Below are 20,529 nucleotides of genomic sequence, written 5' to 3' on the forward strand. Positions count from 1 at the left end.
ACTGCCAAGGGGATCAGGAACCACCTGTCCCAAGGAGATTCTCCAGGGACTGGGAACTCACCCTCCATGTCTGGATCCACCCTAGAACAATGCAGGGCTGGGCGTAGTTAGGCAGGTGATGAGCAGGACCTGCCGCTTTGCGGTGGCATGTTCTGGTGGTGGAGGCCACCTGTGACCTGGTTCTAGTCAGGGTTAGGGGAAGTCCTGCACTGCTGGAGGCCATGACCTGGACACCTCCACAGATCCACATTTAGGATGTCATGGGCATAGATAACTGATAAAAACTTGTTTTGGAGTGAGTGAGCCAGCCAGGATGTGCTCTGGGAAGACTTCCTAGACAGCTACTGGGTGAAGGCTCATGCAGTCTTTCCTCTAATAGCTCTTCTTTATCCAGATTTCTCCTTCAAGTCTTGGCTCAAAGCTACAGCAAGGTAAGCCTCCTTGATGGGCCAGGTTAAGGTTACTGCCTTCCTTCATCCAGTCTTCTGACCACCTGCTTCTTCCTCTGACCTGAGCCTCCTCTAACCTTTATCTATGTGGTCATCCTGTGCCAGACTTACCTGTTCCAGTGGTGATTTGTAGGGACAGAGAGCAATGGATTCTCCTTCATTTGGATTTCTAGTGGCCAGGCTGGTCCTTGTTAACATTTCTGAATGAATGAATGAGGAATAAGGACTGTGTGAAGCCACCTCTGTGCAAACAATTTCAGGGAACTAGACAACACTAGAAGGGCAATTGGGTCCTTTTGGTAGTGTCCCTGTGATGGAGCTGGCTCATGTGTCTCTTGGCCAGGTCCAAGTGGCCAACATGGACCTAAAAGAAGCCTCCGAGCATGCCGTCTTGGTTTTGTGACCCACCAGGGTGGGGACACAGGGTTGACACCCAGCTCCCTCCAGGAGCCCTTTCTCCCCCCACCTCCTCCCTAGCCGGCAGAGGGGAGACTGGCAGGATGTGTAATTTTCAGTTGCTAATTGTGATGCCCTGCAGATTGCTGAGCTAAAAATAGTCTTGGTTTTTTGTTGAGTAGGTTAAAAAATAGAAGCCCCCATGCTGCCTCAGAAAGAATCCCCCACTGCCAAGCCTGGCAGAGGCAGGGGCTGCCTCAGGCCCCTCCTCCACCTCCTTGCAGAACCCTCATGCAAAATGGGCCCTAAGGGCCATTTTTGTTCCATTTTCCCAGGAAGCTGGGTTACTTTCCTTGGGGCTGGGAGCCTAGAAGTCCCTGGAATCATGCAGAATGTGGTGGGAATGTGCCTTTGCCTCTGTATCCTGGCAAAGGTCTCAGCTGTCATCTCAAGCTCAGATGGGTCCTGTCCCTGCCAGAAACATTTAGGGGCAATGTTAGGGAGTGCTCATGCAGTGCTCATGCAGTTGGAGTAACTGCCCAAACCCACAGGCTCTTGGGACCAAGAGCCTGGGTGACAGGGTCTCTGTCCAAGAAAACACAGGGCTTTGGGCAGGCAAGCCTAGGCAGACCTGCACATGCTGCCTGCCTGAGCAGCCTGATGCAGATCTCATGAACTGATATTCCTGTCAGAGAAATGGGAATCTCTGGGTTATAGGAGAATTGCATTTATGTGAGATGAGTTTTGTAAAGCCCAGTACATAGCTTGACTAACTCCTGATGATGGAACTTTAAAGTACAGTGTTAGTTAAAAGCTACTTGACATATATCAGAAAATTTCCAAAACTACAGATTTTAGAATCTGGAAGGGGCTTACAGAATTCTGAATGTGTGCTGGGAGCAGGCCCCAGACAGCTCCCTCTTGAGAGTTGAACAGAGGAGGCCTGACCCTGTTCCTGTCCAGTTGTATAGAGACACCGTTCCTTAGGCTGCTGTTCCCATTCCCCACTGGATGAGGTTTAATGTGTTTGGGGCTGACCCATTACCTCCTAGATCTACCTTCCAGTATTTCTCCCTCAGTCCTTCTGGAACTGAGCAGGATGCCTCATGTAGACATCCCAGGGCTGGGTGTGTTAGGAGGTGAATGCTTCCTTTCCTTTTCCAGGATGTTCCAGGAAAGTGGATTTGGTGTTAAAAGTAAGTAGGTAGCTGGGCCTTCAAAGCCTGAAGGCCTGAGAGAACCAATGAGTGGGACAGGCTGTGGTTTTCCCCATCTGACTTCTAAGGGATGAGGCCCCTGTCCAGCGTGGCCACCTTTCTTGCCCTCCCCTTCACACCAACATCTAAGTCCCAGAGACTTAGGCATCAAGATGGAGGCTAACAGCAGAGAGATGGGGGCATGTCTCTTGAGAGTATGAGGGAATCTCCTGGGAGGGGTGTAGGTGCACAGGACTCCCAGGACAGGTGTGAGGAGAGAGAACCCTGTACATGGACAGTGCTGTGATTGGATACTCCTTTAGAGCCAACATCATTTATATTTCTTACCCATCATTTATATTTCTTATCTGAGTAAATTGTTTGCTACGACTTCAGCTATGGGAGTATCTTTTCTGAGACCACTGGGTGGTACAGGGCCTCCCCCACATCCTGGATCTTGTTGGGCTTTTATCCTCTGCGCATCCTTTGTACAGGAGGCAGGAAGAGCACGTAAGACTAGGAAAGGATGTAGCCATGAACCAGAACTGGACAAGTGCAAGATGCCAAACCCCATTGGCTCTGCTGCAGGAAGCCCAGCAGCTCTGCTTAGACCCTCTGGGTCTGTCTCTGCTGCAGCTGCAGCTCTTGGGACCAAGAGCCTGGGTGACAGGGTCTCTGAGCCTGTCTCTGGGACAACTGGAGTTTGTGAGAGGAAGTAAGGACTGTATCCCAACTCACAAAAGGTGTCTACTCTCTTGGGCACGTGTCTGGCTCTTGGCCAGAAGCAGATATTCCTCTACTCTGCTGCCTGTGGCCTGGAACACATGAGAAAGCTTTGGAGCAGTGTGAGGCAGTAAAATCTCTGAAGTCCCTTGAAGAGGCTATAAAAGGGAACTCTGTACATACTTCTTTGCAAAATCTTCCCCAAATCCTCTTGTCTCTCTCTCCCAGAGTGACTTATGGCACTGGGCCACCCATGATCTCTCTTCTTATTGTCTCAACATTTTCAGGTTCTGAAAGTCTCTCAAAACCCGGCTCCCTGACACTGTACTTGTGCATTATGTTCCTTAAAATGTGCAAGGGCACACATGTGTGCATATATAAATTACAGTGGAGCTGTGAATACTCAGAAACTAAAGTTTGTGGTTGTATCCCATAAAAGGGGGTCTCTTCCCTGCATTGTTCTAAGGCAGAATCCCAGAATGCACCTTCCAGATGGAGCAGAGCCCTGAGAGCAGTATTCACTTTCTGTACCGAAGCACATTCTGCATGTGAGCATTTGTACTGGGCCCCTCATGCACCCTGTGCTTGCACTCCTCACAGCAACTGTGAGTTCAGGTGCCACCATCAGCCCGTGCTCATGCAGTTGGAGTAATTGCCCAAACCCACAGCTGGAGTGTGGGGGTCCTGATCCCTCACCCTCTGGGCTCCTGGAGCCATCAGCAGGTGCATGTTCTGCACATTGGAGGGGCACAGAAGCAAGATGATGTCTGCTTCTCCAGAGCCACCTTCCCTAGAGATCAGAGCTGACATATGAACGAAGCTTATGTATGAACACTTCATTGGGAAATATGGGATCCTACTCCCAGGGGAGCAGGAAGCAGGGAAGCAGAGCCAATAAATAGCCTGGATATGTTCCAACGTCAGTCAGTCTCAGTGATGCTTTTGTCCTTCTGGAGTGAAGAGGGGGCATTTTCTTATTGGTTCTCATGCTCCATAGATAAGTTTGTCCCCCTAGGTATGAACAGTTTCCAGGTGTTACCTAGGCCATCCCTGACTTCTGGGTTGTGGACACACAGGTCAAAATGAGTCCATCTGTCTCATGCCTCAATGAGAATATGTAGTTGGGGCTGGAGGCTGATGGCCTTACAGCTACCTCTAGGTCAGAAGGCATAAGTTAGAATCAGTGGTAGCTGACATTGGGCCTTTTGGGTGTCATTGAGGGTAGACACAGATGTGCATGGCCTGTGGTGAGCCGTTCCTGCGGACTGTGGTCGCCATTACATGATGGCGCTGGCTCCGTTGTGGTCTGTGAAGGACAACTCCATATCAAAGAGAGTTGGCATGTTCCCAGCTCCTTATCAGAGAAAGTTGGCGTGTCATTTTCTAGCACCCTGTGAGAAGGGTACACGTGGCAGCTTTGCATTGGGGTTCGAGGTGCTTTATTAAGGCTGGGAGGGGCATCCAATTATTATTCCGGGTAGTAGAAGAATCATTAGAAGAATATCAGGGGCCTGAATAAACTGCTGAAAGAAGATTCCTGAGTCGCGTCTTCCTTGCGGGCAAGGGGGTCGTGACAATGGCCTATAACCACATCTGGTCCACTTCGAGGACACAGCCACATTGGTTGCCATCTTCTCACTCCACCCTTACACAGCCCTGCAGGGAGGTGGGATAAGAAATCCAATGACAGGTGAGGAAACTGAAGCTCAGAGCATCCCAGAAGCTTCCCCTTGGATTCAGAGGCAGAGAACATGTGTCTTCACTCCACATTTCTGACTGTTTTCCACAGTGCTGGGTCTAGGACATGCAACCACAGGAAAGGACTCAAGCATGTATGGATCATCTGGTCACCAGGAGGGTGCAGACAAGGGCATTAAAGGAGCAAGAGGCAGAGGCTGGGGGCTGCAACTGTATGGGGACTCCCCAAGGCAGTGTTACCTGTTCTGGGCCAATATGGGGGCAGCAGGCTTGAGCCCCATAGAACAGTGGCTGCAAGACCTCACAAGCCATGTCATGCTCTGGGGAATAACAGCAGAGATCCTGGATGGGGCACCTCAGGTCAAGCCTGAAGGATTGGGGCCACCAAAGTGGTGGTATGGGATGGGGGTGGACAGGGAGGGGGAGGATCTGGGGAGAGGACCACACAACTACAAGAAGCTCCTAGGCCCGGTTGCTTTGCCCACCTCCCCTCTGGCCAACCAGATGTTGTTACCCAGGCCAGCAGGGAGCAAAGGGTCTCTGGGGCTCCGCCTCTTCAGGCAGCTCTTCCTGTCCACACTCATCCCTGCAGGGCTGCCTCTGGCTGTGCAGGGGAGTGGGTATGGCCTACCCACCCGACTGCTGGCCCCTTTCAGGGACCAGCCATCAGCTCTCATACAGAGAGGCCCCCTTCTTCCATGTGCCCCAGCGAGCCAGGTAAACTCAGCTATGGAAACTGGTTGTCTATGCAGCTGGTGGGAGGGCCTCTCCCTCTCATCCTGTCCTGTGCAACTGCCCCTTATGCCCACCTGGTGGGAGGGGGGAAGCTTTCAAGGTCTGTCCCTTGGGATAGAGTGAGTCACTTGTAAGTGTGAGCACATTTTTTCTGAGTTGATTAGGTTTATAATTAGAAGGTGCTTGTCTTTCTGCCTGAACAGAGGAGGAGGTGCTAGGAGTTGAGAGGAACCATCTAGGGGTACTGTTTTGCCTCCCACTCCTTCTGCTGGTCTAGGCTGCTGCTTGGTCTAGGCCAACTCCATCTAACTTGAGCAGAGGTGAAGGTGGGTCCTAAAGAAGGTGGCCCACACCAGCCAGCTCCATCCTCACCATCCCTTTGCTTGGTCCTCAGGTCTCACTGAGCTCTCTGCAGTGTCTGTAACCTGGCAATGGGTCTGGCTGTAGCCAGGTGCAGCAGAGGCAGGAGAAGGCCTGCTTGGGCTTCCTCCTCCCATCTGCACCTGGAAATTCTTGGAAAATGCCAGCACCTAAGTTGCCCGCTAGACCAGTTAAGACAGACCCACTGGGGTTGGAGCTGGGTAGAATGGCTTTGAAAAGCCTCTGAGATGTGCAACCACAGATGAGGGCACCTGGTTTAGCTGGCAGAAGGCACTGGAGGCTGGAACTCTCAGTGGGATAGGTTTGTGGCCTTTTATCCTTCCTGCATGCGAGTCACTTGTGTGCCTCAATTAGTTGCAGATTTGACCAGCAGGCCTTGCCTGGAATGATTTGTACATTTTAACCATGACCAGGAGCCTACTGCTGTTTGGTTTTAGAGTGTCAGCACAGGGTTGGCTTCCTGTGTCCTGGCACCCTTGTGGCCTGTGAGGGGTGCTGAGCCATCTCACAGATGGGAATCAGATCCCAGGGAAGTGATAACCAGCTAGTGCAGTGTGCAACTTATCCTGACGGCTCATTTGATCCTCCCAGCAAACCTCTGCAGTAGTTAGTGCTCCCTCTACCCATTAAGCTTCCCAGAATTGAGGATCCTGGCAAAACTCACCTCTTTGCAGCTAGTTGCCCTGAATCCTGGTCCTCTGTGTCTCACTGTGAGATGTGGAGTGTGACTTCGCCCTTGGTGCCTTGTCCTCATCTTTGGATGCTCTCAGTGTGGGTTGGTGTTATTGTGAGAAATAAATGAGATGAGTCAACACCAGCACTTAGTGTCACTTATGGTACATATTATGTACTGACAGCGTTAGCTAATGCTGTGTGTTTCCTCCCACGGGGCCTCTATGGGCTCTGCCAATCCCCCACTGAACCTGGCCTGCCTTGGGTATTCGTGCTGGTCCCTCATCCAGGACCCTGTCCTTGAAGGGGACCTGTTCCTACTAGGCTCATCTAATCCCTCCCTGGCAGCAGAATCACCATGAGCTGAGTCTCCAGGTTGACTCTCCTGGTCTCCCAGGCAAACCTCCCCAGCACTGGGGCAGGTCTCCCTTTGGCAAGGGCTGTTTGTTAGCAGCATGTTAGGGCATTCCCTTCTCCTATCATAGCACCTCCTACCTCTTCCATGGGAAAACAATATCTCATGACCTCAGGAATTGGGGTGAGGACTTACAGGTCAGTAGTCTAGGCTTAATCCAGGGAGGGACCTGGGGAGGACTTGGAAATTCTAGGATTTCCTTAGTGGAGTCTGTTTCCACTGGGCCCCTGATGTAGCATCTGAGAAATGAAGGGTTCACTCATATCAGTGATCCTCAGACTTGAGCACACAAGTCCCGAGAGGGCTTATTAAAAAACAAATGTCAAGCTCATCTTTGAGTTTCTGATATGACAGGGGACAGGGCTGGGCCTTGAGAATGTTCATCTCACATGCATGAGGTGCTGCTGCTGCTGCAACAAGCTAACTCTGAGACAGGCTCTCCTCCCCATCCTGGAGTGGAGGCTGCCCTGAGCCTGGGGTCAGTGCCGTATGCTGTGTCACAGGGAGGTGGTCCTCTGCTTGTAAAGCCCCTGGAGAGCAGCCCCGTGGTCCTCTGGCAGCAGTAATCATGGCTAGTATTTGCTTGACATAGTGGGAAAACTGAGGCCAGGATGGCTCTGAGGCTTGCCCTAGTCTACAAGGCTGGGCCCTCATGGACTGTGCAGGGGGAGCAGGAAGCCAGAGGAGGGTATGGAGCCCTCCCACTGCTTTCCCAATCACACCCCTCTTAGTTCCAGGAACCACTCCTATGAGGAGTGCCCCGCCGAGAGAGGGCCATGTGGCTTTGTGCTGGTGCTGTCTGTGCCCCCTGCCATGGCAGGAAGGTCCAGTTCTGCCACCTGACCTCAGCCGCCTAGGCCCCAGGCCCACCTGTCTCCCAGGGGTGGGAAGGGTGAGACTGTGTGTGCAGCCACAGGAGGGAGAGCACACTTCCAGGCCTGGGTCTCAGAGGCCGGGGCTCGCAAAAGCTTCATGATCCTTTTACACTTGGCCGGTTGCCTGATGCAGAGACTGAGGCCTGGAGGACTTTAGAGTCTCCCCTGCTTCATGAGAACTTTCAAAAGAGGCCTAGCTGCAGTGTTAGGTGGGAATCCTGTAGCCCTCAGCAGGACAGCCACAGGGGACAGCCCTAGGGAGGCCAACAGGATGCCTGATGCTCAGGTGTCCACATGTCAATGGCATGTCAGATTCCACATGTCCAAAGCCAGTCCCACATCTTTCCTTAGACCCTGCCTTCATGCTCTGTCTCGTGCTGGTCAGTGTTCCAGGGCTGAGACAGTCCTTCACAGTGTCCAGGGTCGGCCTTGCCCCTGTTCTTCTGCTCCTACCTGACCTGAGGAGCTCTCTCTTGTTTATGGCAAATCTGGCCCAAGTGGCCTCCAGATGCCTCCCATGAAGGCTCCCTTAACTATGTTCAGAGTGGCTTCTTCTCATGCTGGCCCTGGGGTACGTGTGGTCATCCTAGACTCAGACCACCGTCTCTGTTCATCCCCTTCATACACACTGGGCTTTGGACTGTCTCATTCCTAGGAGGTTCCTTTCTGTATGGCCAGCACCATTTTACACACATCCCCTTCCCTCAGGCCGCCTTGACCACAGGCTCCCTGTGTTTCCTCCTGGCATTTTCTCCACAATTTCTCTTCTTCTCCTCTTATAACCTTAGGAGGCAGGCTTTGTGTCCAGATCCCAAGATGAGGCCCCATGTGCATATAGCAGGTGCTAAAGAGACATTTATCAGGTGTGCGGTGGCTAAGCGACCACTTGGGTGGCACGTCTGGGGCTCTCACCACATACCCTGAATACATGCAGGCTGCCTCATGGCCCTATTCTTCTCTCCTAGGAAACTATGCCCCAGACATCTGTGGTCTTCTCCAGCATCCTCGGACCCAGCTGTAGTGGACAGGTGCAACCCGGCATGGGGGAGCGAGGAGGCGGGGCTGGCAGTGGCTCTGGGGACCTCATCTTCCAAGATGGACGCCTCATTTCTGGATCCCTGGAGGCCTTGATGGAGCACCTGGTCCCCACGGTGGACTATTACCCTGATGTGAGTGCCTGGGGTCTTGGGGAAAGTTTCAGGGAAATGTATCTGGTTCCAGGAGAGGCTGCTTCTGGGAGGAGCGGGAGGCCCAGACAGTCCCACTTCCTGTACCTTCTTCACCCTGTGACCTGCACACATCAGCTCATGCCTGGAAGAGGCTGCAGTGGCTTCTCTGCTGCTGCTGGGATGGCCCTGGAGGCGTAGGAAGCAGAAACACACAAAGGACCCAGCCCCTAGGGGAGGAAGAACTCAGGTCCTGGTGAGGGTGATCCAGCTCATTTCCTGGAAGCCATCTCTGAGCTGACAAACTTATTTTGTGCATAAACCTCATGATCCAGAACAAAGGGTGACAGTCCCATCCTGAGGTATGCAGACCCTAACATATGGAGCAGCAGGCCCTCAAGGGCAAGGCTGTGCTTCATCAACCCAAATCTTTCCTTTTAACCTAAATATGGTGTCGTACATTCTGAGAATTGAGAAAATATTCCCTTGTCCTGTGTGGCTTCCTTCCGCCTCTGATGAGTGACGTCTCTTAGCAACGGTGGGTCTGTAGGCCTGCCTGCTTCCTTTTGTGAGCTGAGCATCCGTCTTCTGGGAGGGCCTGTCCTGGACCCTTCATCCTCCGAGGGCAGTCATCGCCTTGGCTTTGGCTGTTCAGATGCGGTTTGCAGGAGGTGCAGGCAGAATTGTTGGTCTCCAGCTTCTTCCTGTTGGCTGTGCTGGAGTCAGCTCAGCTTCCCCTCCTGTCAGGCCACTTCCCTCCTTCTGGGGCTCTGGGAAGATACACCTTTGCATTGTCCACTCCTCTGTTTTTCTGTCCACCCCATAAGCCCTGTCAGGGACAGTGCTGATAGTACAGACACTGATGCTGAGTGCCTGGGGGCAGATCCAGGAGGAGAAGCCTCAGGTCCTGAAGAAGCCCAAGGTAGGACTGTGACCCTTCAGTGATAGTCAGCCTGTGGGTCAGCGGTCCTGTGCCATAGCAGGAAGAACTCCTCATCTCATAGGCTTTTCCCAGAGGAGCCAGCCAGGTGTTATCCAATGGAGTTCTTGGAACATGGTGCTCTACGATCCTGACTGCTTCCCAGGAGAGAACAGAGAGATGACAAGGGCAGAAAGTAGGCCAGGAGAGTCTAGCTGGGTCTTGGCTCCTCTGCAGAGTGCCTGGGTTCCCCCTTTCCTCACTGCCAGACAGGCATGTGGGCCAGACATGTACACCCTAGTAAGTCTTCACTTTTCCTGGAGATGGTAATGGCTCCTCCCCTATCTGCCTTAGCCAAGAGGTGATAGTGTGCTTTTCCTTATGTATCTGAGTTGTCTGCTGATGAGGAGAACCTGAGAGTCCTACCTGCAGCTGGGACCCATTAGCACCCATGCTGCACAGCCTAACACAGAGCGCAGGAAGTGTGTGTGGAGGCAGAGAATACTCTGATATTCCAGGGAGGGCTCCTAGTAGTCTTATTCCCCACCTGGAGGGCTGCTTGGGGGCAGTGAGGACCCCTGGCCCTGTGTCCTGCTCCAGGAGGTCTGCACTCCCAGGAAGCTTGGCCGTGTTATCTTTGGGCTGGAGCAAGGAAGTTTGTCCTTTGGGCTGGGAGTTGGGGTGGATGGACCTGCCCTCCCACTTCTCAGCCTCTGGCAGCCATTTCAGGACAGAGTAAGGTTGAGTGGGGTAGATTCCCTCCCAGGAGCCCCAAGCAGCCTCATGGAGATGGTATTGACCCACAAGTCCACCCTACCTATAAGCAGAGTCCCGTATGAAGATTCCACAGGAACTGACCCTGCAGATGGAAGGCCTGAGAACCCTGGGCCACAGATTCCCCTCGCCACCCTTTAGTCCAGTCCTTGAGGATCCTGGTGATAAGGGCACATGGATATGGGATGGAGGGGCCCTGGAATGGCAGTTGGGGTGAAGGGCCACACCTGGTCACAAGACCCATAGCTTTCCAGGTCCTGTCCTCCAAGGCCCTGTCCCTGCTGACCAGGCCATGTCCTCCTTGATCTCTCAGCTCCACTTAGTCCCCCAGGTCACATTCTCACTGGCTAGGCCCGATCCTTTCCCTCTGACTGCTCTGCCCACCCTCCCCATCAAGCCACTCTGCTGCCAACACAGCCCTGCCTCACTGAGCAAGCCATCTCTCCCAGGTGTTACCCACTGACCTTGGGCAAAGCCTGCAAGGATTTGGAGAAGCAAGAGGCCTGGACCGGTCTCAGGACCGGGCTGGGCAGCATGCCCAGACAGCCCCACCATCATCCAAGGCTGGCTCCCATTACAGAGTGGGACAAAGGGTGCTGGAGAATTCCAGCCAAGCTGTTCCTCCAGGGTGGGTGGGATTGGAGTAGCAGTATGAGAGAAGCCAGGTGTGTAAGGTGAAGGAAACCATGCAGGCCCCACATGTGATGCTGGCCTGGGAAGGGCCAGGCCAGGAAGAGAGCGGCATGAGCCTACCTGGATGCTGCCATTCCTGGCCTGACCAGCACTTTGCCTGTCTCCTTTCTTCAGAGGACATACATCTTCACATTCCTCCTGAGCTCCCGGGTCTTTATGCCCCCTCATGACCTGCTGGCCCGAGTGGGGCAGATCTGCCTGGAGCAAAGGCAGCAGCTGGAGGCTGGGCCTGAGAAGGTATGAGTGCGAAGGGATGCTGGTGCTGTCTGTGTCTCTTGGGGTGTGGCTTCTCTTGGTCTGAGGGGTGTTGCCAGAGCAGAGAACTCCTTCTAGGATGCTCCAAGTCCCTACTATTGATGACACTTGCGCCCCTTCCAGAGAAGGGCCCCATAGACAGTCGTCCAGACCAATGCCAGGCTCCCTGATATGGAAGGTTGGTTATAGCCAGCAGGACCTGGACCGTTGCCACCTCATGAGGGGTGGGGGTCAGGTGGCAGTGTCCTCAGCCTGTCACGGCTCGAGTATTTTATAGGGGCCGCAGTCTCTTCTGGATGGAGCCAGGTTTCAGACAGTCAGGAAGCCATAGCTTGACCCTGAGGCCCTCGGAGGCAGGCATTTGGACAAGACTTTCAGAAGCTCAGGGTCCAAAGTGGAAAAATGGGTGGTGGACATGATATCCAGGAGCTGGCAGGGCTGTCAGAGCAGCAGAGGAGTGTGGCCCGACCTGCCCTTCACCTCCCTGCTTCATGTGGTCAGACCTTCTGTCACTGGAGGTTTGCAGAAGAGGCCCGTGAATGCCATGTGCCCTCCACATAGTCTTCTCAGAGTAGCTGGAACCAGGTGGTCCAGTCCAGAGCACTGGCCAGTTATGTCACTCAAAAGGGGCAGGTTCCAAGCATATGCAGGGCTGGGGGCTGAGTTGTGTGAGAGCCTGGGTCCCCAGAGCATTAGGGGTCATGATAGCCTGGGTCCCCAGAGCAGTCATGGTTCATGCTGTGGCCATAACAGTTGGATTGGAACAGTGTGGTGGGGAGCTGATCAGGTATGGGAGGAGCCATGGTGGGTGCAGGAGTGGTTCTGGCCTCTGTGGGCTTTCTGGTGGGTCAGTGAGAATTTGGCAACAGAGCATCCTGCATTGCTTCCTCTCTACTTCATGGGGGCAGAGGCCATGTAGGCATCTCTGGACAAGATGGGCAGCTGCACCCACACCCTCCTTCCCTCAGCCCTGTGCCAGGGTGCAGGGCACCTGTCCCCAGGCTGCATGTGCAAGTTGACACAGGTGACAAGGGATACCTCTGCCTTTCTTGACCAGGAGTCGTTAACTTACTTGCTCCTCAGGTCTACACCCTGCCCTACAGCACTTGCAAAACTATCTTTAACAGAGAGGGCAGATAAGCTTCTAATTTAACATTATGATTTTATTTGATTTTCCTGTATGCTTTTTATGGGTAACATTTAATTATTGCAAGTAAATCTATGTTATAATAGTGATGGGTTATGGTTTTGGAAATTAATTTGTTTAAATGACAAAAAAAAGTTTATTTAAGGGAAGTAGGAAACAAAAAGGAGTCTCAGGTCATTCTGGTGTTGCAAAATCACAGGTGGCATGTGTGGCAGAGAGACATGCCCAGCACAGGCCCTGGGCTTAGGGGTATGGGTCCTGAGGGAGAAGGAAGCTGTGACACTTGCCATCTTGCAGTCCAATCTGGCCCATGGGGCCTCACACTGATCCCTGCTGCCCTAGGCCAAGCTAAAGTCCTTCTCCGCCAAGATTGTGCAGCTCCTGAAGGAGTGGACAGAGGCCTTCCCCTATGACTTCCAGGATGAGAAGGCCATGGCGGAGCTGAAGGCCATTGCTCACCGTGTCACCCAGTGCGATGAGGTGAGGTCCTCCCTCAGCCCCTGGTCAGGCTGCTTGGGTCTGTCTTCTGGAAGGTGGGGTATACAGACACAGACTAGTATTGATTCCCTCCCCTGTTACTCCCTGAAGAGAGTGGCAAGGTGGCTCCACAAGGTGGATCTGCCACATCCCCAGATGCAGCTTAGCTGGCCAGAATTGGGTCAGCTTTGCCTACAAACACTACATGCAAGACTATTGCTATGAACCCTCTTCTGGCCCTTGACACCCTTATTGGGACCTATTGAGAGGATATGAGTCTGTATGCTCTTTCTAGCTCCTAGCTCACCATTGGCCTTCGCTGGAGATAGGAAACCCAAGGAGCTGAGAGGGTCTCTCTGTGCTGAAGAATTTCTTTGTGTTCCACAGCTCCTATTCCCTGGGGGACTCAGGAAGCCCTGGGAAAGCTTTGGGAGAGATTGGGGACCCAGGCTGTCCCTACCCAGGGTAAAAGCCCTTCTTGATGCCTTGACCCATGCCATGGCCCCTTCTGACGCTGAGAGGCAGTGACAAGCAGCTCAGCTGGCCACCTCTGGGAAAGCCACACTTTTCAGACCCAGAAGACCAGTTCTGACCCTGCCCTCAGCCCTTCTGCTAGAAGGATAGTTCATGGAGCCCACCTTCCCCAGTAGGCCTCAGAGGAGCCCACACTACACCCCTCTCTCATCAAGGGTTCAGAGGCTCAGAGCAGCTTTGGACAGGGCATGTGGGCTCAAAGTCAGCCATGTCTCTGGCAATGAGATGGGTTTCTCATGATGGCAGTGGACTTACCACAAGCCCACTTCAGCACCCTCACCACTCTCTGACACTCACAGGAGAATGGCACAGTAAAGAAGGCCATCACCCAGATGATACAGAGCCTGCTGCTATCCCTGGCCACCCGGAGCCAGCTCCAGGAGCTGCGGGAGAAGCTCCGGCCACCAGCTGTTGAAAAAGGGCCTGTCCTCAAGGCCAAGCCACCGGCCGCTCAGAAAGACATCCTGGGCGTGTGCTGTGACCCCCTGGTGCTGGCCCAGCAGCTGACCCACATCGAGCTGGTCAGTGCAGCCAAATGCTCTGCATGGAGTAGGGTGGGACTAGGGCCACATTCACTGCTGCTTGGACAGGGCTGCTGGACCCAAGTGTCCCTCTCAATGTAGTGCTGCCAAGATCCTTGCCAGCCAGGCTGGGTTGTCACAGGGAAGCTGGCTTGCCAGCCTTGGCCTGTGTGCCTCAGGCTGGCTGTGTCCAGCTGGTATCGGGTCTGAAGGAGCATGGCAGCCCTGTGTGAATGGGAGGGTTTGGTACTGCATTGTCCTAGTCCCAGGATGGAAGATTGGCCTGGGAGGAGAAGGGCCTGTGCCCTAGGCAGGCCTTCACTGTCTCCAAGGCCTGAGTCACTCTCCCCTGCAGTTCTTTTTCCTCTTTTAGGGGAGGCTGGTCACCCCCCCTTTGCTGTCTCTCCCCCATAGGAGAGGGTCAGCAGCATTCACCCTGAGGACCTGATGCAGATCATCAGCCACATGGACTCCTTGGACAACCACAGGGTGAGTGGGCTGAGGTCCAGGCTGCACTCAGCATGACTTCTGGAGTGACAGATCATGAAACCTGATGGCTTTCCTGGTACCCATTGAGGGGGTTCAGCAATGGCCACACAGAGTGATGCATGCTGGGAGGGACAGGGGCTCTGCTTGGGGTTGGGGAGCTAGCATGGCCTCCCAGCTTAGCTGAGCACTGGGCAGCCAAGGAGCAGACAGGTGTGAGCAGTGGGAACTGACTTGCCCAATCAGAGTCCTCTGGGATCCCTGTGACTTGCTTTGTAACCCCCAGTGCCGAGGGGACATGAACAAGACCTACAGCCTGGAGGCCTATGACAACTGGTTCAACTGCCTGAGCATGCTGGTGGCTACTGAGGTGTGCCGGGTAAGCACGTGCCACAGCAGATGTAGGTGGGGTGGCCATGCCCTTTCCAGACCTGGCGAGGTTGTGAATTTTGCCCTGCCTGCCTCAACTTATATGGAACACACTCTCTCTCTCTCTCTCTCTCTCTCTCTCTCTCTCTCTCTCTCTCTCTCTCTGTCACACTTTAAAAATTAAGAAAAATATGAAAAAATTCATATTTTCATACAATAAAACATCATAATTTGGCTAATATCATTCCCCTGTATTTCCCCTTTAGATGATGGAACTTTCAAAATAAGCACATGAAGTGTCCATTGCCAGGGCCTTGGTAGTGCTCCCTCCCTGAAGCCTCCATATCCAATGATTCCTTAAATGACAATAGGGATCCCCTATGTGGGAGTGTGCCCCTTGTGCCCAGCACCATTCTGCCAGCCTTGGCAGGCAAACAGCCCATCCCTTTTATGGCTGAGGAGATCCATCAGGTGTTGGACATGTGTCTGAGTCTCACAGATAGAGCCTTGAATCTCCCAGACCTGGGAATTGAGTCCCAAGGAACTTCTTGACCCTCTGCCCAGTGGCCCCAGCTCCTGTGGCCTGTTGGTGGCTCCACGCTGAGGTCATCCTGTCGCCTTCCAGGTGGTTAAGAAGAAGCATCGGACCCGCATGCTGGAGTTTTTCATTGATGTGGCCCGAGAGTGCTTCAACATTGGAAACTTCAACTCCATGATGGCCATCATTTGTGAGTGCTGGCACAGGTTGGGGGCTGCCCACACCCTCTGCCTTCTCATGCTCTGACCCCTGCCCACTGTCCCTGCAGCTGGCATGAACCTTAGTCCAGTGGCTCGGCTGAAGAAAACATGGTCCAAAGTCAAGACAGCCAAGTTTGACGTCTTGGAGGTAGGTACCCAAGTTCATAGCACAGCCCAGTGTCCCACCTTTGTCCTGTGTGGCAGCAGGGGTGGGATCTTTCCTTTGATTCAGACATGTATGGAGCTGGCCTGGTGGTGGGTTCTCAAGCTGTCCTTGGCCATTGCTGCATCCAGTAGAACTAGCATTGCCTAGAGCAAGTTAAAGAATGGAGAGTTTAACAAAAGGGATGATATCCACTGAGCAGTCTTACTGGCCTTTTCCTGGGTCAGCTTTCCCTAGTTCTGGATTATCTGGGTTGCCCAGAGGCTGGCAGACCATTTAGCTCATCTGCAGTCCTTCCCAGATATATTTCTATCACCACCTCCCGACCTCTGGCAAAACATTTGTCCCATGGAGCTGGTCAGGCTTAGAGGTGTCAGTATATATAGAAGAGCAAAGCAAGGTTTTGAAGGAAGGGGGATGAGACCTGGGCAACAGGGCAGGGCTGTGACACTTCTTTATAGTTTTCCACAGGTCCCAGTGTTCAGCAGGCACCTTTTGGTTTTATCCACTCTGTGCTCACTCCTGGGCTCCTCTAGGGACAGTGACTTCTCCTCTTGCTGTCTTGTGCTCTGCAGAGGGCATGCTGAGTGGGTCTGAGGGGCTCACCTGGTCCTTGCTATGCCCACAGCACCACATGGATCCATCCAGCAACTTCTGTAACTACCGCACTGCCCTGCAGGGGGCCACACAGCGGTCCCAGATGGCCAATAGCAGCCGTGAGAAGATTGTCATCCCAGTATTCAACCTTTTCGTTAAGGACATCTATTTCCTGCACAAAATCCACACCAACCATTTACCCAATGGGCACATTAACTTTAAGGTGAGCCCAGTCCCTTGTGGTTCTAGCACAGTTGGGTAGGCAGAGACCATGTGTCCCCACAGGTGTGGTAGTGGCTTTGTGGCAGTATTTGCAGGTTTCCCAAGCTCTGCCTGAGGTTTGGAAGGGCTTTAAGGACTGAAACATCAGCATTACTGCTTGGCCATGAGATGTAAGGCTCGAGGAGTAGACTGTGCTCTTCTTGAGGGAAGATCTGATCACAGAGCTTGTTGACACAGGGAACCTATATTTACCCAGGATCCTGGTTTCACCATAGATCCCATCCAGGAGATAGAGCAGAGGCCACTTTTGGGGAATTGGGGGTCAGGAGGGTTTTATGCAAGAAGGAATCTGAATACAGATGAGATAGCAGCAGAAAAGGGCTCTGACCAAGGACAGGAGGACAGGACAAAAGTACCTGGGGAAGTATAGGTGGCACTGGGCTCACACAGGTAAAGAAGGGGTGGGCACTGTGGATGCCTATATAGGCCCTAGAAGTGAGATCATGGCATGTCCTGGCTGACACTTCTGGGTTGGGTGTGGCCAGGATGCTGCCTCAGGCTGGAATCATAAATGGAGCCCTATCAGGGGAGACACAGTCCCTGCTATAGTCTGATGGCCCAGGCAGAAGGCACGATAGAGTGGCCTCAGGGAACATATGCTGGTTCTGATGTAGCACAAGACACCATGGCCCTGGGGTCAGCCATGCAGGGCCACTGTCTCCATCTCAATGGCACTAATGACTGGAGCAGCAAGACCAGAAACCATACCCCCTGCCCCTGACTGGGTTTTAAGCTCACAATGACAGATGAATACTTTATTGGTTTTCTGTACCTTCAGAAATTTTGGGAGATCTCCAGACAGATCCATGAGTTTATGACATGGACACAAGTAGAGTGTCCCTTTGAGAAGGACAAGAAGATTCAGAGTTACCTGCTTACAGCGCCCATCTACAGCGAGGAAGGTAAGAGTCCCTTCCTGGCAGTATGCCCCACTTGCCAGCTGGACAGTTGCCCTGACTCCCCATCTAGGCCTCTTGTCCTCTTGGGATTGCCCTGGGAGGTGGGTGTGATTGTTACCCAGAATCACATAGGGGCTACTCAGCTTGCACCATGAGTGTGCGTGAGGGTGGGTTATGGACAGATGACAGATAAGGAGGACGGGATGCTATTCAAGAGAACCCAAACAAGGAAGTACTCTAGTCCCTTGACAAGAAGTCTAGGAATTCCTTGCAGTAGAAACCTGCATATTACCCAGCCAGAGGTTTTTGTCCCTTTGTCCTGGGACTAGCTTTGCCCCTGGAAGGGATAACTGGGTGTGGCAGGCAGACACCCAAGGAGATACTGGTTCTAAGAGCTTTCCCATCCTCAGCTCTCTTCATCGCCTCCTTTGAAAGTGAAGGTCCTGAGAACCATATGGAAAAGGACAGCTGGAAGGCCCTCAGGTAGGATACCCCAGGGACCCAGGAGCCCACAAGGAAGGGAGAGGACTGGGAGCAAACATGACAATCTGCCTTTCTGAAAGGGGTCCTGGGGCAGTGGGAGACTGAGGACTGGGTCCCGATTTGGGCCCTCCCCTCAGGAATCAAGGACCTACACTTTCTGCCTGCTCAGGAGCCTGACTGTTGTCCTGTCCCTTGCCCACCTTTAGGACCACTCTCCTTAATAGAGCCTGAGGGTCTGGATGCAGCCTGCACGTAACCGGATGAAGCACACGCACAAACCAAGTTTGAATCTTGATTGATATGGGTTAAGATGAGGAGGCCTCACTGGTTGGGGTCCATTTTGTATATAACTTTTATGAAAAAGAAAATGGTAATTATTTCATGCATCAACCTTTGGCACTTACAAAGTTTTTTTGTTTATTTTAAATAACAGGGCAGGGCCCTGCTTTGGGGAGGGGTGGGGAAAGAGTATCATGGGAGATGGCATCCATGATAACATCTTATTCTAATGAAATGTAGATTTTTATTTTATACTTTTGATTATTAACATCTTATGAAAAAAATATTTTAAAAAACCCAACCAAAACCAACGTGAGCCCTGCCTGCTCGGACGCCTTTCCAGCCAGTGTCTCTGATGTCGGGGTTAGTGCCTTAGAGGGTACTGGGGGTCCGGTCTTCCTGCTCTGTTGTTTGAGCCTTCAGTGAGCTCTGCCCTGAGCTGTGAGGCGCTCACCCTCAACAGCCTAGGCCATGAGGTTCCAGGGGGAAGGGCTGGGGCACCTGGGAGGTCTCGTATATACTTCTGGAAGTGAACCTTTGAGTGCGGGCTCTCCAAAGTTTACATTTTCATTTTCCTTTATCAGGGATTTATGGGGTCGGGAGGGGCAGGGGGACACCTGGTGGCATATTTTCTGGAAGAATATGTCTGGCAAATTCTTCAATTGTGTTTTAGACAAGAGAAAAATCTAAAGTAATAAGGGGGAGGGAGCCATAGCATTGCAGTTTTCATGGCTATAACTGAAAGACACACTGAGCTGTAATGAAGAGAACACCAAGTAGACCCGAGATGGTGACATTTAAAGCTATTCTCGAAACCCACGCACAAAAGGAAGAGAAAGAAGCAAAGTCAGTGTGCTAAGGGACTTGCCCTCCTCTTCTCTCTGGTGGGAGGCAACCTCACTGGAATCTAAAATCAGAAAATTAGCCAGGCTGAAACTGCTGGAGCCCTTTCAGATGGAACTGCCCAACACTGAGAGGTATTTTTCTAAACCCAAACCAGAAGAGAACACTCCATTTTTCATGTCTGACTTCCTGGCGTGAACCTTGGGCCTTACTGACCGTGGGACTGGACAGCTCTCTCCTTTAGAAAGCCAGAGGCGGTCCATCCACACTGACTGTCTCCCTTGCAGGAGCTTCTCATCCTTGTCCCTCTCCACTTGCCTGGCTTTGGCAGGAGCCACGAGTCAGGAAGCCAAGGCAGGGACCCGTTAAGGTCCCAATTCCAGAGCTCAGAGGAAGAGCCTGGAGACGAATGGGCCAGGCCTCGTGAAGGAGGCAAAGTGGCTGCTGCCCTCAGCCGGAGTGGAGCTGAATAGTTACACTGTATTGTCACAGTGTGTTTGCACTTTTCAGACATTCTAGCTAGTCCAGATTGTATACTGATAGTACATATTGCTTTGTTTATGTCTTTGAGATAAAGAAAGGCTGAAACTTGAGAATATATATTTGGAATACAATGTTAGAACATTTTCTGTATGTGTTAAAGAGCCTTCATGTCAATGTGCGCTTCACGGGTCACCAGTTCTACTTGAAACAGTGTCTATGTTTGCTATTTTATTTTCCCAATTTGATACATACCTTCAATTTGATGTTTTGGTATTTGGAGCTGATCTCTGAGTATAAAGCTGTACCATAGCACAGGATGTCAGTTTTGGTGTGACTGGACGTACTTGCATCAATAAAAGAACATGTTGCTCCCCACTCTTGTGTGTGCCAGGTGGTATGCCATACGTGGTGCCAGTAGCCCAGACTAGGGAGGAAGAGAAGGGAGGACATACCAGGCATCCAAGGGGGCACCTGGCAGGGAGCATTCATTTGCAGTTGGGCAACATATTCTCACAAAGGGCTTTTCCAATGTGCAGTGCAAGACTGGAACAGGCTGCACAGAGTTCCAGTCCTGCTTTCCTCAAAGCTGGTTGCAAAGGATGCCACTAGCTGCTTTAGTCCATGGTCAGGTAAGTTGAGGACACTCATTGAAAAACTGCAGAGGCTCTTTCATTGCAGGAGCCTTCGCAGTCGGAACCTGGATGAACGTGGACATTGTAGGTCTTCAGGCCCAGGGAGGGCTGGGCAGCACTTGTTAACATCTTCCCGTGGAGGCATATGCTGGATACAGGTCTGGATGGGGCTTGTCCTTGCATTCAAGAATATTCAAGCAGGGTTTACTGAAGGGCACATGAAACTTGGGAAACTAAAGGAACTGAGGC

The 20,529-nt window shown here is 52.5% G+C and overlaps 1 protein-coding gene across 4 annotated transcripts in view; it reads left to right on the forward strand.

Annotated features, from left to right (window-relative positions):
• Positions 1-20,023, forward strand: part of Rasgef1a (RasGEF domain family member 1A) — a 78,542-nt gene extending 58,519 nt beyond the window's left edge. For 3 of the 4 annotated variants that reach the window (XM_078043043.1, XM_078043033.1, XM_021732543.3), the window contains 12 exons: positions 8,506-8,709; positions 11,207-11,329; positions 12,837-12,974; positions 13,805-14,026; positions 14,441-14,515; positions 14,799-14,891; positions 15,507-15,609; positions 15,688-15,767; positions 16,411-16,602; positions 17,440-17,563; positions 17,971-18,043; positions 18,250-20,023. In XM_078043043.1, the coding sequence (XP_077899169.1) occupies positions 8,512-8,709; positions 11,207-11,329; positions 12,837-12,974; positions 13,805-14,026; positions 14,441-14,515; positions 14,799-14,891; positions 15,507-15,609; positions 15,688-15,767; positions 16,411-16,602; positions 17,440-17,563; positions 17,971-18,043; positions 18,250-18,274 (1,446 nt within the window). In that variant the 5' untranslated portion in view covers positions 8,506-8,511 and the 3' untranslated portion in view covers positions 18,275-20,023. Of the gene's footprint in view, positions 1-8,505; positions 8,710-11,206; positions 11,330-12,836; positions 12,975-13,804; positions 14,027-14,440; positions 14,516-14,798; positions 14,892-15,506; positions 15,610-15,687; positions 15,768-16,410; positions 16,603-17,439; positions 17,564-17,970; positions 18,048-18,249 lie in introns of those variants that run through there. The other variant, XM_078043031.1, reaches the window with a different exon arrangement.
• Positions 20,024-20,529: the final 506 nt, after the last annotated feature.

Source organism: Ictidomys tridecemlineatus, chromosome 1 (assembly GCF_052094955.1).
Source record: "Ictidomys tridecemlineatus isolate mIctTri1 chromosome 1, mIctTri1.hap1, whole genome shotgun sequence".
NCBI classification, from domain to species: domain Eukaryota; kingdom Metazoa; phylum Chordata; class Mammalia; order Rodentia; family Sciuridae; genus Ictidomys; species Ictidomys tridecemlineatus.